We start from the raw sequence: 16,815 nt of genomic DNA, 5'->3' as shown, positions 1-16,815 counted from the left end.
CTATATGAATTTTACTGACATTGGGGGCAACTATATGAATTTTAGGGACACTGGGGGCAGATATATGAATTTTAGGGACACTGGGGGCAACAATATAGGAATTTTAGTGACACTGGGGGCAACTATTTGAATTTTAGGGACACAGGGGGCAACTTTATGAATTTTAGGGACACAGGGGGCAACTATATTTATTTTAGGGACACTGGGGGCAAATATATGAATTTTAGTGACATTGGGGGCAACTATAAGAATTTTAGTGACACTGGTGGCAACTATATGAATTTTAGTGACACTGGGGGCAACTATATGAATTTTACTGACATTGGGGGCAACTATATGAATTTTAGGGACACTGGGGGCAACAATATAGAAATTTTAGTGACACTGGGGGCAACTATTTGAATTTTAGGGACACAGGGGGCAACTTTATGAATTTTAGGGACACAGGGGGCAGATATATGAATTTTATGGACACTTGGGGCAACTATATGTATTTTATGGAGGCTGGGGGCAAATATATGTATTTTATGGACACTGGGGCAACTATATGTATTTTATGGAGGCTGGGGGCAAATATATGTATTTTATGGACACTGGGGGCAACTATATGTATTTTATGGACACTGGGGGCAACTATATGTATTTTATGGACACTGGGGGCAACTATATGTATTTTATGGACACTGGGGGCAACCATATGAATTTTAGGGACACTGGGGGCAACCATATGAATTTTAGGGACACTGGGGGGAAATATATGTATTTTATGGAGACTGGGGGCAACTATATTATATGTATGGACACTGGGGGCAACTATATTATATGTATGGACACTGGGGGCAACTATATGAATTTTATGGAAACTGGGGGCAAGTTTATGAATTGTATGGAAAACCATAAAATGTAGCAGAGCTAATCGTGTTGCAAACATCCACAGGGATAGCAGGGGAGTGGATTAGCAAGGTATGACAGAGAAAAGTGGAAATCTAGATGACATGGGGGGAGGGGAATACACTGATATATAGAAAAGTTGGATATGAATGTTATTACTCAATTTAGTACAGCTATAATGGTAAGAATACATCTGTGCTGTTCAGTGGTTGTTTTAGGGGAGTAAAAAACAAAAATCCTATTTATACAAGGTGTCATGCATTTGTGCTGTAGTAAATTACAGTTTTTGATGCACAGATATAGTGTTGAATATATTTGGAAAGTTTTATGTGTGGATAGTATTCAGGACATCAAAATGCAACTCTCTAAGATCATTTAGCATTGCTTGCTGAGTGATAGCAATCCACAGCAGGAGAGATAAGCTTCACAGACACTGCCGGGAGCCAGTGAGCCTGATGAGTAGTGATGAGCGGGAGGTGCCATATTCGATTTCGCGATATTTCGCGAATATTCAAATGAATATTCGTGTTATATTCGTCGAAATCGAATATTCGTAATTATTCCAATTATCGCGAATAATATACAATTATTTTTTTTTCTCGCGTATTGCGATTATTTATCTTGATAGTATAAGGCAACGTTCCTATGCTAATTGACTATGGCTAGGCTAATATGTGTATTTTACGAAATTTCGTGATTTGCTCTAACTTCGTCTCTTAGAATATTACGAATATTCTAAAAGACGAAGTTAGAGCAATATTACGAAATTTCGTAAAATACACATATAGATTGTAATTTAGCTAATATAGTGCTATAATCCCTTTTTTTTCCTCTAATTTTTTTTTGCCTCTTCTGAACTTAAGTTTTGTAAAATATGTACACTATTAAAAAATATTACTATAGCAGTATATTAGCTTAAATACAATCTATGTGTATTTTACGAAATTTCGTAATATTGCTCTAACTTCGTCTTTTAGAATATTCGTAATATTCTAAAAGACGAAGTTAGAGCAATATTAAGAACATTTGCAAAAGTCGAAATTGCGATGCGAGTAATATAACACGAAATAATCGCATGAAGATTTCAACTTAGCACTGCTATATTCCATATTCTAGCCTAATATGGAATATAGCAGTGCTAAGTTGAAATCTTCATGCGATTATTTCGTGTTATATTACTCGCATCGCAATTTCGACTATTGCGGAATTCCGTAAAATACACATATAGATTAGATTGTAATTTAGCTAATATGGAATATAGCAGTAAGTTGAAAACGCCACTGACTGGAGCAGCCAGGAAGCCAGGAATCCAAAGGACAGGTAAGAACAACTTTAGAGAAGTGGGAAAGAAAAAAATATAATAATAAAAAAAAAAGCGAATATTCGAATTCGCGAATATATAGAACGATATTCTAAATATTCGCGAAATCTCGAAATTGCGATATTCGAGAAAAAAATTCGCAATTCGAATATTCACGCTCAACACTACTGATGAGTCATAGTCTTCACATGAACGAGCACGCAGGACTCAGCTCTCAGTGTGAGGTCATAAGGAGGCGTGGCCGGCCTTCACTCTAGCTGCCTAAGCCCGCCCAGCCTTATCTGCAGAAAAGCAGGAAGTTACCAGCAGAGTGACTGCAGCTCAGGCTGATTTAGCAAAGTGGGAAAACCCCTTTAAGTATATCTAGGAGAAATGGTGAAAGTGTTCACACCCCTTTTCTGTGGGGTCTGTAGCCTTCATAGACTAGAATGTATGGATAACTAATGGGTCATAACTGGTTAAAACCAAGGCCTGTTGCATTTGGAACGGTTTCTGGTGCAGGTTTTGACCAGGGTTTTTTGGCCTCCCATTGATTTCAAAGAGAATTTCCATGCGGAATCAGCATCAAGAATAAAAACAATGTAGATTATTAATCAATGCGTGTAATAACCAGATTGCGGATTTCCCATGGACACAAAGGGAAGTGGATGGAATGTTGATGCTAAAATCCAAAGGGAAAATCCACCATGTGGACAAAGCCTAAGTTTGAGTTCACTACCAGTATAAGGCCTCTTGCACATGACTGTATGTATTTTGCGGTCCTCAAAAAACGGATCCGCAAAAAATACGGACAACGTCCATGTGCATTCCATATTTTGCAAAACGGAACAGCTGGCCCCTAATAGAACTGAACTATCCTTGTCTGTAATGCGGACAATAATAAGACATGTTCTAATTTTTTGCGGAAGGGAAATACGGAAATGGAATGCATATGGAGTACATTCAGTTTTTTTGTGTGGAACCATTGAAATAAATGGTTCCGCATACGGACCTCAAACGGAAACCACTAAAACGGAACGAAAACAAAATACGTTTGTGTGCAATTCACACGTCCGTGCCCGTATTGCGGACCATAAACAATGATTCTGCAATATACTGGCACTGGCTGTATGTATCCCGTATCATGGAAGCGGACCCATTGACTTGAATGGGTCCGCAATCCTCACGATATATAGCGCGGTGCGAAGGCACGAATCGGAAGCCCACAGAAGCTCTTCCTTGGGCTTTTTGGTCCATGCCTCCCGTCCACAAAAAATAGGACATGTCCTATATTTTGCCTTATATTGCGGATGCGGACCCATTCAATAGGTCCACACCACAATATGGGATTCACATGGCCGGTGCCCGTGCATTGCAGACTGCAATCTGTAGTCAGCAGCACAGGCATGGACGGCTTATGTTCGTGTGAATGTACCCTTAGACCTTGTTCAAACAGCGGATTTTCCACATATATTTTGGTGCATTTTCCACATCAAAATCTTAATGGAATCCACTCTCAGCCCATCTCCTATTGTTTTTAGTGGAAAAATCTGTGCAGCAGTTCATACTGATTATTTAGCTTTTATAATCCATTACAACAGTGGGGCAAAAAAGTATTTAGTCAGCCACCAATTGTGCAAGTTCTCCCACTTATAAAGATGAGAGAGGCCTGTAATTTTCATCATAGGTACACTTCAACTATGCGAGACAGAATGGGGGGAAAGAATACAGGAAATCACATTGTAGGATTTCTAATGAATTACTTGGTAAATTCCTCGTTAAAATAAGCATTTGGTCACCTACAAACTAGTGATGAGCGGGAGGTGCCACATTCGATTTCGCGATATTTCGCGAATATTCGATTGAATATTCGTGTTATATTCGTCGAAATCGAATATTCATAATTTTTCCAATTATCGCAAATAATATGCGATTTAATTAATCGCGTATTGCGATTTTTTTCTTTTAATAGTATAAGGCAACGGTATTTTACAAAATTTCGTAATATTGCTCCAACTTCGTCTTTTAGAATATTACGAATATTCTAAAAGACAAAGTTAGAGCAATATTACGAAATTTCGTAAAATACACATATAGATTGTAATTTAGCTAATATAGTGCTATAATCATTTTTTTTCTCTCTAATTTTTTTGCCTCTTCTGAACTTAAGTTTTGTAAAATATGTACACTATTAAAATATTACTATAGCAGTATATTAGCTAAATTACAGTCTGAGGCCTCATGCACACGACCGTTGTGTGCATCCGTGGCCGTTGTGCCGTTTTCCGTTTTTTTTCGCGGACCCATTGACTTTCGGAAAATCGGAAAATGCACCGTTTGGCAGCCGCATCCGTGATCCGTGTATCCTGTCCGTCAAAAAAATATGACCTGTCCTATTTTTTTGACGGACAACGGTTCACGGACCCATTCAAGTCAATGGGTCCGTGAAAGAACACGGATGCACACAAGATTGGCATCCGTGTCCGTGATCCGTGGCCGTAGGTTGCTTTCATACAGACGGATCCGAAGATCCGTCTGCATAAAAGCTTTTTCTGATCTAAGTTTTCACTTCGTGAAAACTCATTTCCGACAGTATATTCTAACACAGAAGCGTTCCCATGGTGATAGGGACGCTTCTAGTTAGAATACACTGCAAACTTTGTACAAGACTGCCACCTGCTGCCTGGCAGCACCCGATCTCTTACAGGGGGATATGATAGCACAATTAACCCCTTCAGGTGCGGCACCTAAAGGGGTTAATTGTACTATCATATTCCCCTGTAAGAGATCAGGGCTGCCAGGCAGGGGGGGCAGACCCCCCCTCCCCAGTTTGAATATCGTTGGTGGCACAGTGTGCCAACCACCATCGCCCCCCCCCCTCCCTCCCTCTATTGTATTAAATCGTTGGTGGCACAGTGTGCCAACCACCATCGGCCCCCCTCCCTCCCTCTATTGTATTAAATCGTTGGTGGCACAGTGTGCCAACCACCATTGGCCCCCCTCCCTCCCTCTATTGTATTAAATCGTTGGTGGCACAGTGTGCCAACCACCATCGGCCCCCCTCCCTCCCTCTATTGTATTAAATCGTTGGTGGCACAGTGTGCCAACCACCATCGCCCCCCCCCTCCCTCTATAGCAGTAACATTGGTGGCAGTGTGCGGTCTCAACAGTAGAAGATTCATACTTACCTGCTTGCTGCTGCGATGTCTGTGAACGGCCGGGAGCTCCTCCTACTGGTAAGTGACAGTTCTTTAGCAATGCGCCGCACAGACCTTTCACTTACCAGTAGGAGGAGCTCCCGGCCGGACACAGACATCGCAGCTGCAAGCCGGTAAGTATGAATCTTCTACTGTTGAGACCGCACACTGCCACCAATGTTACTGCTATAGAGGGAGGGGGGGGGCCATGGTGGTTGGCACACTGTGCCACCAACGATTTAATACAATAGAGGGAGGGAGGGGGGCCGATGGTGGTTGGCACACTGTGCCACCAACGATTTAATACAATAGAGGGAGGGAGGGGGGCCGATGGTGGTTGGCACACTGTGCCACCAACGATTTAATACAATAGAGGGAGGGAGGGGGGGCCGATGGTGGTTGGCACACTGTGCCACCAACGATATTCAAACTGGGGAGGGGGGGTCTGCCCCCTGCTGCCTGGCAGCCCTGATCTCCTACAGGGGAATATGATAGTACAATTAACCCCTTTAGGTGCCGCACCTAAAGGGGTTAATTGTGCTATCATATCCCCCAGTAAGAGATCGGGTGCTGCCAGGCAGCAGGGGGCAGTCTTGTACAAAGTTTGTAGTGTATTCTAACCTGAAGCGTCCCCATCACCATGGGAACGCCTCTGTGTTAGAATATACTGTCGGATCTGAGGTTCACGAAGTAGCTCATATCCGACAGTATATTCTAACATAGAGGCGTTCCCATGGTGATGGGGACGCTTCAAGTTAAAATATACCATCGGATTGGAGAAAACTCCAATCCGATGGTATAAAAGAACTCCAGACTTTACATTGAAAGTCAATGGGGACGGATCCGTTTGAAATGGCACCATATTGTGTCAACATCAAACGGATCCGTCCCCATTGACTTGCATTGTAATTCAGGACGGATCCGTTTGGCTCCGCACGGCCAGGCGGACGCCAAAACGACTTTTTTTTCATGTCCGTGGATCCTCCAAAAATCAAGGAAGACCCACGGACGAAAAAACGGTCACGGATCACGGACCCACGGACCCCGTTTTTGCGGGCCGTGAAAAAAAACTGTCGTGTGCATGAGGCCTATATGTGTATTTTACGAAATTTCGTAATATTGCTCTAACTTCGTCTTTTAGAATATTCGTCATATTCTAATAGACGAAGTTAGAGAAATATTACGAATATTCTAAAAGACGAAGTTATAGCAATATTAAGAATATACGTAAAAAGTTGAAATCGCAATTCGATTATTATAACTTGAATTAATCGAATTGCGATTTCAACTTGGACCTGGTTTACTATGGTTGCTGCTATATTCCATATTCGTTAATTCTAGCCTAATATGGAATATAGCAGTGCTAAGTTGAAATCGTAATTCGATTAATTCAAGTTATAATAATCGAATTGCGATTTCAACTTGGACCTGGTTTACTATGGTTGGGCTTGGTAGAATTAGCGAATATGACGAATGTATTCGTCATATTCCACAAAACAAAGATATTCTCCATCTTCGTTTTAGCTATCTATTCATCAACTTCGCGAATTCTAGCAATCATATAGGAAAGTTTACTATAGAGACAGCTAAGTTTAATTCTCTATGCGATTATATTACTTTGCTTTTTTTTATAAATAGAATAATTATAATAATTATCAGGTATTATAATTATTCTATTTATTTTTAAAAAAAGCTAAGTAATATAATCGCATAGAGAATTAAACTTAGCTGTCTCTATAGTCAACTTTCCTATATGATTGCTAGAATTGGCGAAGTTGATGAATAGGTAGCTAAAACGAAGATGGAGAATATCTTTGTTTTGTTGAATATGACGAATACATTCGTCAGATTCGCTAATTCTACCAAGCCCAGAAGAGGACTGGTAGAATGTCATATGGTCAGATAAAACCAAAGTAGAACTTTTTGGTAAAAACTCAACTTATCGTGTTTGGAGGAGAAAGAATGCTGAGTTGCATCCTAAGAACACTATACTTACTGTAAAGCATGGGGATGGAAACATCTTGCTTTGGGGCTGTTTTTCAGCAAAGGGACCAGGACAACTGATCTGTGTAAAGGAAAGAATGAATGGGGCCATGTATTGTGAGATTTTCAGTGAAAACCTCCTTCCATCAGCAAGGGCATTGAAGATGAAACGTGGCTGGGTCTTTCAGCAGGACAATGATCCCAAACACACTGCCCGGGCAACAAAGAAGTGGTTTCGTAAGAAGCATTTCAAGGTCCTGGAGTGGCCTAGCCAGTCTCCAGATCTCAGCCCCATAGAAAACCTTTGGAGGGAGTTGAAAGTCCGTGTTACCCAGCGAGAGCCCCAAAACCTCACTGCTCTAGAGGAGATCTGCATGGAGGAATGGGCCAAAATACCAGCAACAGTGTGTGAAAACCTGTGAAGACTTACAGAAAACGTTTGACCTCTGTCATTGCCAACAAAGGGTATATTACATAAAGTATAAAGTATTGAGATGAACTTTTGTTATTGACCAAATACTTATTTTCCACCATAATTTGCAAATAAATTCTTTAAAAATCAGACAATGTTATTTTTCTGGATTTCTTTTTCTCATTATGTCTCTCGTAGTTGAAGTATGCCTATGATGAAAATTACAGGCCTCTCATCTTTTTAAGTGGGAGAACTTGCACAATTGGTGGCTGACTAAATACTTTTTTGCCCCACTGAATGCCATGTAAGAAAAAATGGTACCGTTACAATCCTGTATAGGTGTGCTTCAGAGCCATGTAAGCACTGTATATGGCCATATGGAGGTGACAGGCTCCCTTTAAAACCAGAACAAAATCTGCACCAAAAATTGCTTCAAATGAAAAAAACTAAAACTAAAAAAACACAACATTAAAAAAGTGCAGAAAACCTGTGGACTTTTTGTGTGGGTTCCATATGTACATTTTCAAAGCGCTTAAGGCTGTTCTCTGGGATGTGTATAGTGATGACCTATCCTTAGATATGTTAAATCCACAGTGATTTTCATTCGGCTGCACGTTGTTGCAGAATTTCAGTACGGTTTCTGAGACCAAAATTATTAAACAAATACATCGTGTGAACTCACCCTAAAGCTTCGTGTTTTGTATTATCTTCAGTTTATACCATATCACATCATTCGGCGAAAATTTCACGCCTAGTCTGCTGTTCCTGTTGAAAAAAACACTCCATTCGCACACCCTGGTTCCCTTCTGTAGACTCCTAAAACCAATAACTGGCAACAGTGGCGACGCGTCCTCGAATGGTACATGACCCAGCAGTGAAGAGCCACTTGGAGACACGTCTTCGCTAATGCCAGTCGTTGGCTACAGTGCAGGGTGTACCCCCGTCCATTCAGAAGTTTACAAGATGGGAACTGGAAGACCGCAGATTGGCATGGAGCAGGACAGTATGGTTTTTCAGCAGGAACAGCAGGCTTGGGTTAATACTAACAGCACAAACCTAAAAAAACTCTTTATGTACTTACCATAAATACTCCAGACAATGAACAAGGTGGTGGCAACCAACTGGAAAACCAGAGAGAAATATTCACCAATTTCAAAACCATAGATGGTAGCTTTCTGGAATGGTTCTCCTGAAACAAGAGAGCATTTATTCCAATCCATTCAACTTTTTCTCTAGCTGTAAGATGACAACTTCTGTAGCTGTATCTGCCGAGTGTTAGGAAATGATCTCCACAAGGTTTGCTATGAAAGATAGATGCATGGGGGGGGGGGCAACATCTATGAATGCATGAATGTGCTACACATCTAGACATGTCTTCTTGGGTTCTGCAGCAAAACAATGATCCAAGACACAAGAGAAAGTCTACATGTGAGCGATTCATGGATGAACCATATAAATCTTACACATTGTCCTTGACCTGATCTCACCCAAGAATCTGTGACGGAACGTGACTTCAGAAAGGTGATGCAACCTGTTGTAATGTGTGTAATGTAAAGGGGGGATGGGAGGTGGTAACTCTGATTATGTAATAGTCATACAGGAGAAGTGGTCAGACTAGTTTCCATTTTTTTAATGTGGTTATGCTGTGGTTTAACCTTTCCATCGTTGCATTTTTCACTCCCTACTTTCTCGGAGTCATAATTTTATTATTTTTCCATCCACATAGCCATATGAGGCCTTGTTTTTTTGTTTTTTGTTTGTAGAACAAATTATACTTTCTAATGGCACCATTTAATGTTGCATATGATGTAGTGGGAACCTGGAAAAAATCCAAATTGGGTGGAACTGGGAGAAAAAAATGCAACTCTGCCACAGTTTTATCTTTTTTTTTAAATGGAATTCCTTATGCAGTAAAACTGACCTGTATCCTTCATTTTTCAGGTCAGTATGATTACAGCAATAATCACATTTCTATAGTTTTTCTTGTGTATTAATACTGCAAAAAATAAAAACTTTGAAAAAAAAATATTTTTTCTATTCATCTCCATATGCTGACCCCTATAACTTTTTTGTAGCTTTGTCTACAGAGCTGTGTGGGGGCTCAATTTTAGTAGGGTGATCTGTATACATATGATTTTTTAAATCACTTTTTATTAAATTCTTTTGGGGAGGTGAAGCAACCAAAGATTGTTTTTTTTATTTTAAGTTACACAGTTTGCCGTATGGGATAAGTATTTTAATAGTATGGGTGATTTCAAATGTGGTGATGCCTATTTTTTTAATTGTTTATCTATTTTTATTTTGGGGAAAGGGGTGTTTGAATTTTTATATTTTTAAAAATGTTTTTCTTTTTTTACACTTTTTAAAAGTTCCCTTAGAGAACTTGAACATGCAAATGCAATCATCCGATGGCTTATGCCATAGACTCCAATACATTAGCATTGGAGTCTATGATAAGTTCACTATGTTCCTATGGAGCCCACAGGCAGATTCTTTATTGGAACATAGCTGTAGTGGCCTTCACTCATTCAGAAGAACCTCGGCTGCACACAGTATCCAGTTCCCCAAATCACTGCTAGGGGGAGCCATTGCAGACCTGGGAGCATGTGCTCATGTTTTTTTTTTATCTCCCAGTTCCCGTGTTCACATTTGACTACGGCAGCTGAGGGGTTAAATGTCTGGGATCAGCATTATTGTCAATGATAGACATTAACCCTGGGTGTCTGCTGTTTAAAACATGCAGCGGGCGCCATCTTTAACCCCTTAAGACTGGGCCTATTTTCATTTTAACATTTTTTTTCCTCCAATAGCCATAACTTTCTTATTTTTCCACTCACATAGCCATATGAGGCTTATTTTTTGCAGGACAAGATGCATTTTTTAATGCCCCCATTTAATTTACCATGTTTTGTATTGGAAACCGGGAAAAAAAATTCTTTGTGTGGTAAAATTGAAAAAAAACCCACAATTCCGTCAAGTTTTTTTTTGGTTTTGACATCATGGTGTTCACTGTGCACTAAAAATGACATGATACCCTTATTTTGCGGCTACAATTGCAGTGATACAAAACTTGTAAAGTTTTTTTATTTTGTTTAATTATTTTTAAAAAAAATAAAATCATTTGTAAAACCTCTCCATATTCTGACAGCCATAACTTTTTAATATTTCAGTCTACAGAGCTGTATGAGGGCTTGTTTTTTTAACGTAGAGAACTGTGGCTTTTGGTACCACTTTTGTGGTGCTGTATGTATGACTTTTTAATCACTGTTATTAAATATTTTTGAAGGGACAAGATGACTAAAAAATGGTGAATCACGTGTTTTTATTTTATTTTTTCCATTGCAGCATTCACCACAAAATTGTTAAATATTTTTAAATATGTTAATAGTTGACATTTTCAGATGTGGCGATACCTAATATGTATATGTTTTATTGTTTGTACATTGTCTACGTAAAATTGGGAAACTTAATATTTTTGTGTTTTTTTTTACTTTAACTTTTTTTTAAATAACTATTAGCCCCCTTAGGGGGCTAGAACCTGGGTTCTTTTGATTCCCTTGTCCTATTCACCCTAATAGAGATCTATTACGGTGAAAAGGATTCTTACACTATCCCTGCTGAGCTGTGCTTCGTGCACAGCGCAGCAGGCAGATTACCATGACAGGCCTGGAAGGCTTTGGCAGCATCGCCATGGTAACCAATTGGAGCCCCACTATTCAACTGCGGGGGCTCCAATAAGAAGGCAGAAGAGCCACATCCTCCCTTTGCCTAACTCCACAGATGCTGCAATCAGCATTAAATGCGGCATCGGAGGGGTTAAATGACAGGTTTTGTCGGGATCACCGCTCCCCAACATTGCGGCCAGGTGCCTGCTGTATGATACAGCCAGCAGCCTCCGCCTATGGAGCATACTCACCGCAGCAGCCCACTCCATACAAATGCTGCCACATTATATGATGTTACATGTACGGCATTATGCGTTAAGGGATTAGGGACCCAGTCAGTTCCGTAAAAGCACGCTGCTGGTCGGAAAAGGATTAAAGATTTGAAGGAACAAGACCTGGAATTGGGACCTTTTTACAGTTGTGTCATACCACCCAGGAAAGACCTCTAAGACCTTCACCTTCATTTCAACCTATTTTCAAGTCCATCAAATTCTCTATGGCAAGCAAACATTTGAAGACAGAAGAATAAATTTGATCCTGTTCACACCATACATCTGATGAGATGGAAGCCATTAGTCGTCGTTGCATCCATTTTTCCGTCCATCATCTCTTTCCACATTTTTCTCTCGAATGGGACATCATGTTTACATCCATTGTTTACATTGAAGTCAATGAGATGATGGATGGAAACTGGATGAAGACTGAAGTTACTTCTTTGCTCGGCATGTCATATACAATATACAAAGTAGATGATGGTGGATGATACCATAAAGAACCATGCAATGAAAACAATGGATCCATCTTCAGGTCATTACTGGTGTTCCTGAGGATCAGAGGCAAATAAACGGACAGATATTTATAGGACAAAGGTTGCCCTAATATGGTTTTATATCTTACCCAAAATGAACTCAAAAACACGATTCAAGCAAGATGGCCGCACTTCAGGAAACTTTATTTTGCATTTTTTTACTGTAAAAGAGTAGATAATATACGATCCATTAGGAAATGTGATTTAGAATTTAACCTCTGCCCTTGTTCTACCCTTCAGAGAAGATACTTACAGGCATTTTACCACCATTAACACGTATTCAGTATTTAGAAGATGTTATAAATGTATGTCACGAATTGCATTCTATTGTACGTAGCGGACACAATGACCAGGAACAGCAATCGCACTGCCCCACATCAACACTGATCGCAGTATCTGAGGGTCACATTCAGTGTATCAGGGGCTTAATCTGGGGATATATATATACAAACCGGATTCCAAAAAAGTTGGGACACTATACAAATCGTGAATAAAAACTGAATGCAATAATGTGGAGGTGCCAACTTCTAATATTTTATTCAGAATAGAACATAAATCACGGAACAAAAGTTTAAACTGAGAAAATGTACCATTTTAAGGGAAAAATATTTTGAAACAGAATTTCATGGTGTCAACAAATCCCAAAAAAGTTGGGACAAGGCCATTTTCACCACTGTGTGGCATCTCCCCTTCTTCTTACAACACTCAACAGACGTCTGGGGACCGAGGAGACCAGTTTCTCAGGTTTAGAAATAGGAATGCTCTCCCATTCTTGTCTAATACAGGCCTCTAACTGTTCAATCGTCTGGGGCCTTCTCTGTTGCACCTTCCTCTTTATGATGCGCCAAATGTTCTCTATAGAAGAAAGATCTGGACTGCAGACTGGCCATTTCAGTACCCGGATCCTTCTCCTACGCAGCCATGATGTTGTGACTGATGCAGAATGTGGTCTGGCATTATCTTGTTGAAAAATGCAGGGTCTTCCCTGGAAGAGATGACGTCTGGATGGGAGCATATGTTGTTCTAGAACCTGAATATATTTTTCTGCATTGATGGTGCCTTTCCAGACATGCAAGCTGCCCATGCCACACGCACTCATGCAACCCCATACCATCAGAGATGCAGGCTTCTGAACTGAGCGTTGATAACAACTTGGGTTGTCCTTGTCCTCTTTGGTCCGGATGACATGGCGTCCCAGATTTCCAAAAAGAACTTCGAATCGTGACTCGTCTGACCACAGAACAGTCTTCCATTTTGCCACACTCCATTTTAAATGATCCCTGGCCCAGTGAAAACGCCTGAGCTTGTGGATCTTGCTTAGAAATGGCTTCTTCTTTGCGCTGTAGAGTTTCAGCTGGCAACGGCAGATGGCACGGTGGATTGTGTTCACTGACAATGGTTTCTGGAAGTATTCCTGAGCCCATTCTGGGATTTCCTTTACAGTAGCATTCCTGTTTGTGGTGCAGTGTCGTTTAAGGGCCCGGAGATCACGGGCATCCAGTATGGTTTTACGGCCTTGACCCTTACGCACAGAGATTGTTCCAGATTCTCTGAATCTTCGGGTGATGTTATGCACAGTTGATGATGATAGATGCAAAGTCTTTGCAATTTTTCGCTGGGTAACACCTTTCTGATAATGCTCCACTATCTTTCTGAGCAACATTGTGGGAATTGGTGATCCTCTACCCATCTTGGCTTCTGAGAGACACTGCCACTCTGAGAAGCTCTTTTTATACCCAATCATGTTGCCAATTGACCTAATTAGTGTTAATTGGTCTTCCAGCTCTTCGTTATGCTCAAATTTACTTTTTCCAGCCTCTTATTGCTACTTGTCCCAACTTTTTGGGGATTTGTTGACACCGTGAAAATTTGAATCAACAAATTTTTCCTTTAAAATTATACATTTACTCGGATTAAACGTTTGATCTGTCATCTACGTTCTATTACAAATAACATATTGACATTTGCCATCTCCACATCATTGCATTCAGTTGTTATTCACAATTTGTTTAGTGTCCCAACTTTTTTGGAATCCGGTTTGTATATATACACACACTCACCTCATCGATTTGTACACGTAGACGCCATCATTTGTACACGTAGACAGACATATTGATTGAAGAAAATGCACCATATCTCAGGCGTGCTGACATCACCATGTCATCACACTGGGTGGACGTGGTGACATCATTACTGATCAAGTCACCAGGCCCAGCCAGCGTGATGATGTGGTGACGTCTTGCAATCGAGATTTGGTTATTTTCTTCAATCAAGATGGCCATGATGGTTTCTCCGTGAGCAAATGGATGAGTGGAATATATTTTTTTGGGGTTTTTTACCGCCATTTCAGGAAAAATTGATTCGTTCACATGAAGTGCGAGAAAATTTGGCTTCGTGACTAATCAAAATTTTCCTTAAATTCGGATGGCAGAGGAGAGGAGGGGGATAAAGTAACTTGGGTTTTCCACATAGTTTTGTTGAGTATGTTCTGCCATTTATTGTTATATTTAGCAATGGGCATGAAGTCTGGAAATAATTGTGAGACACTCACCCAACCAGAGAAGAAGCCGATTAAGTTCCATCAGGAGCCTGGTCACAGGCATATCCAGTAAGAAGCAAGCAGCCAGAAATCCTAAGGGGAGGGACACCACGTTACTACTGCATCATCATGAATGGAATTCGTTTTTTCCCGTTTGTTACTAATATTCTCTACAATATTCTTTTTCTACACCACATAAATGGCTGTAGTACAATCTTACTTCACCGCTGAACGGCAATTATGACATATATTTTTTCCCTTTCTTTTTCCTAATAATAACCCCCCCAAAAAAGTAAAACAATGTAAAATCAACACAGAATGGCTAATAGAACGTACATATCTATCCTATTAATACACCCCATAAATAGCTGTATCAAAGAACTTGCACCTCAATCATAAGCAAGGTTTGCTGGAATTACTTACAAACATCTTAAAGCAGCAGTATAACAGCTTTATAGCTGTAGGCTGTCTGGGCATGCTGGGAGTTGTAGTTTTGCAACAGCTGGAGAGCCGCAGGTTGGCCATCCCTGGTGTAGATGATGCCTCCCTATCCTTTCCCTACACCTTGACTAATCTTTCCCTGAACTTCTAAATCTTTTTTTTAGCACAATAAACTCTTTCCTAGCACTGTCCCTAGCGCCTACTGACGTCTCTCCCTGCACTAAGCACACTGGTAAATAGCAGAATCCAAGATGGCTGCTGCTATTTATAGAGCTGTGACATCACAGGGCTGGCTGCTGATTGGCTGCATGCATGGCATTATGGGTGATCCCTCGTTCCCAGAGTTCTTTGCTCCATGTCCTAACATTTGCAGTAGACATTTTATGAAAAAATGTGATTTGTTACGATGAAGCGTGAGGAAATTTTGATTCGGTGAAAATCTAATTTTTCCTGAAATTCGGATCGAATTCCACTTCGTCAACTTCGAGTCGCTCATCTTTACCCACGACCATTATTTTGGTCCACAGCCAATCATTTTTGGATGGTCGGATGCAGACCCATTCCACATCCGTTGCTACCTTCCGCAAAATTCAGAGCACACATGACTGGTATCTGTGTTTTACGGACTGCAAAACACAGTACAGTCGTGTGTATCAGGCCGTACTAGCAGGGAAAGAACTTGTTTGTTAACTCTTTATTGACCAGGTCTGAAAAGGCCTTAATGACTCACTAGACACTAATTTCATGATTTAGTGCACGTGGTTCAAACACTTGTAAATTGTTTTTAAGCAATATTTTATTCTAACAATAGCTTATTCTTTAAATGTGCAAATTATTATTCCCTATTTTGCGTTTGATCATTTTAGTTGGTGTGTTTTTTTTTTCTTTTATGTATTTTATGAATTTTTCTTGAACTTATTTTTTAAATAGATTTCTGCTACAAAAAGACCTTTGCGGTACACTGACTTTTATTTTGCACATTCTCCTTTTTTTCCTTTTTGTATTTTATTTATTTTGTATTTTTTTTATAATCACTTTATATTTTTTTTCCACATAATATGTACCACAAGAGGTAATAAAAAGATGGTTGGGGGGCAGGAAACAATTTTATTTTTCACAATTTTTATTGTTTTCTTTTATTTCTATTTTATTGATTTATTAAAAAAAAATTGTTAAAATGTTTTTATTTATTTTTGTTATATATTTTTGCAGCACTGTATGTCCTGCAAGAGGTCTTTAAAAGACCTCTGGGAGACACTGCCTTTTCTTTTTTTTTATTGCACTTTTTCCTTTTTTCTGTATTTTTTTTTATTTATTGTGTTTTCAATTATTATTATTTTTTCCCCCCATGAAAGACCTTTGGGGACACAGACTTTTTTGTTTTTCCACTGTAGCTGGAGCATCTAAAAGAGTCCAAGTAACACGGGAAACCAGCCTTCTGGGGGGCTTTGTACAATGCAGAGCTGATCAGACTCTGCCCCCAATAGACCTGGCGATCACGTGATCGCTGGGACTAAACTGCAGAGGGTTGATAAACCTCTTTTAACTTCTCCTCGGCTCCCCTGCTCTCACTAACAGC

The 16,815-nt window shown here is 40.0% G+C and overlaps 1 protein-coding gene across 3 annotated transcripts in view; it reads right to left on the bottom strand.

Moving 5' to 3' along the window:
* LOC122945139 overlaps nucleotides 1-16,815 on the bottom strand; it is a 52,125-nt gene that overhangs the window by 11,602 nt on the left and 23,708 nt on the right. For all 3 annotated transcript variants that reach the window (XM_044305927.1, XM_044305153.1, XM_044304440.1), the window contains 3 exons: nucleotides 14,808-14,888; nucleotides 12,346-12,417; nucleotides 8,865-8,972 (listed from right to left, as the gene is read on the bottom strand). In XM_044305927.1, coding sequence (XP_044161862.1) covers nucleotides 8,865-8,972; nucleotides 12,346-12,417; nucleotides 14,808-14,888 — 261 coding nt within the window. The remainder of the gene's footprint in view (nucleotides 1-8,864; nucleotides 8,973-12,345; nucleotides 12,418-14,807; nucleotides 14,889-16,815) is intronic.

Source organism: Bufo gargarizans, chromosome 1, assembly GCF_014858855.1.
Source record: "Bufo gargarizans isolate SCDJY-AF-19 chromosome 1, ASM1485885v1, whole genome shotgun sequence".
Classification (NCBI taxonomy): domain Eukaryota; kingdom Metazoa; phylum Chordata; class Amphibia; order Anura; family Bufonidae; genus Bufo; species Bufo gargarizans.
This window is presented reverse-complemented; position numbering and strand designations above follow the sequence as displayed.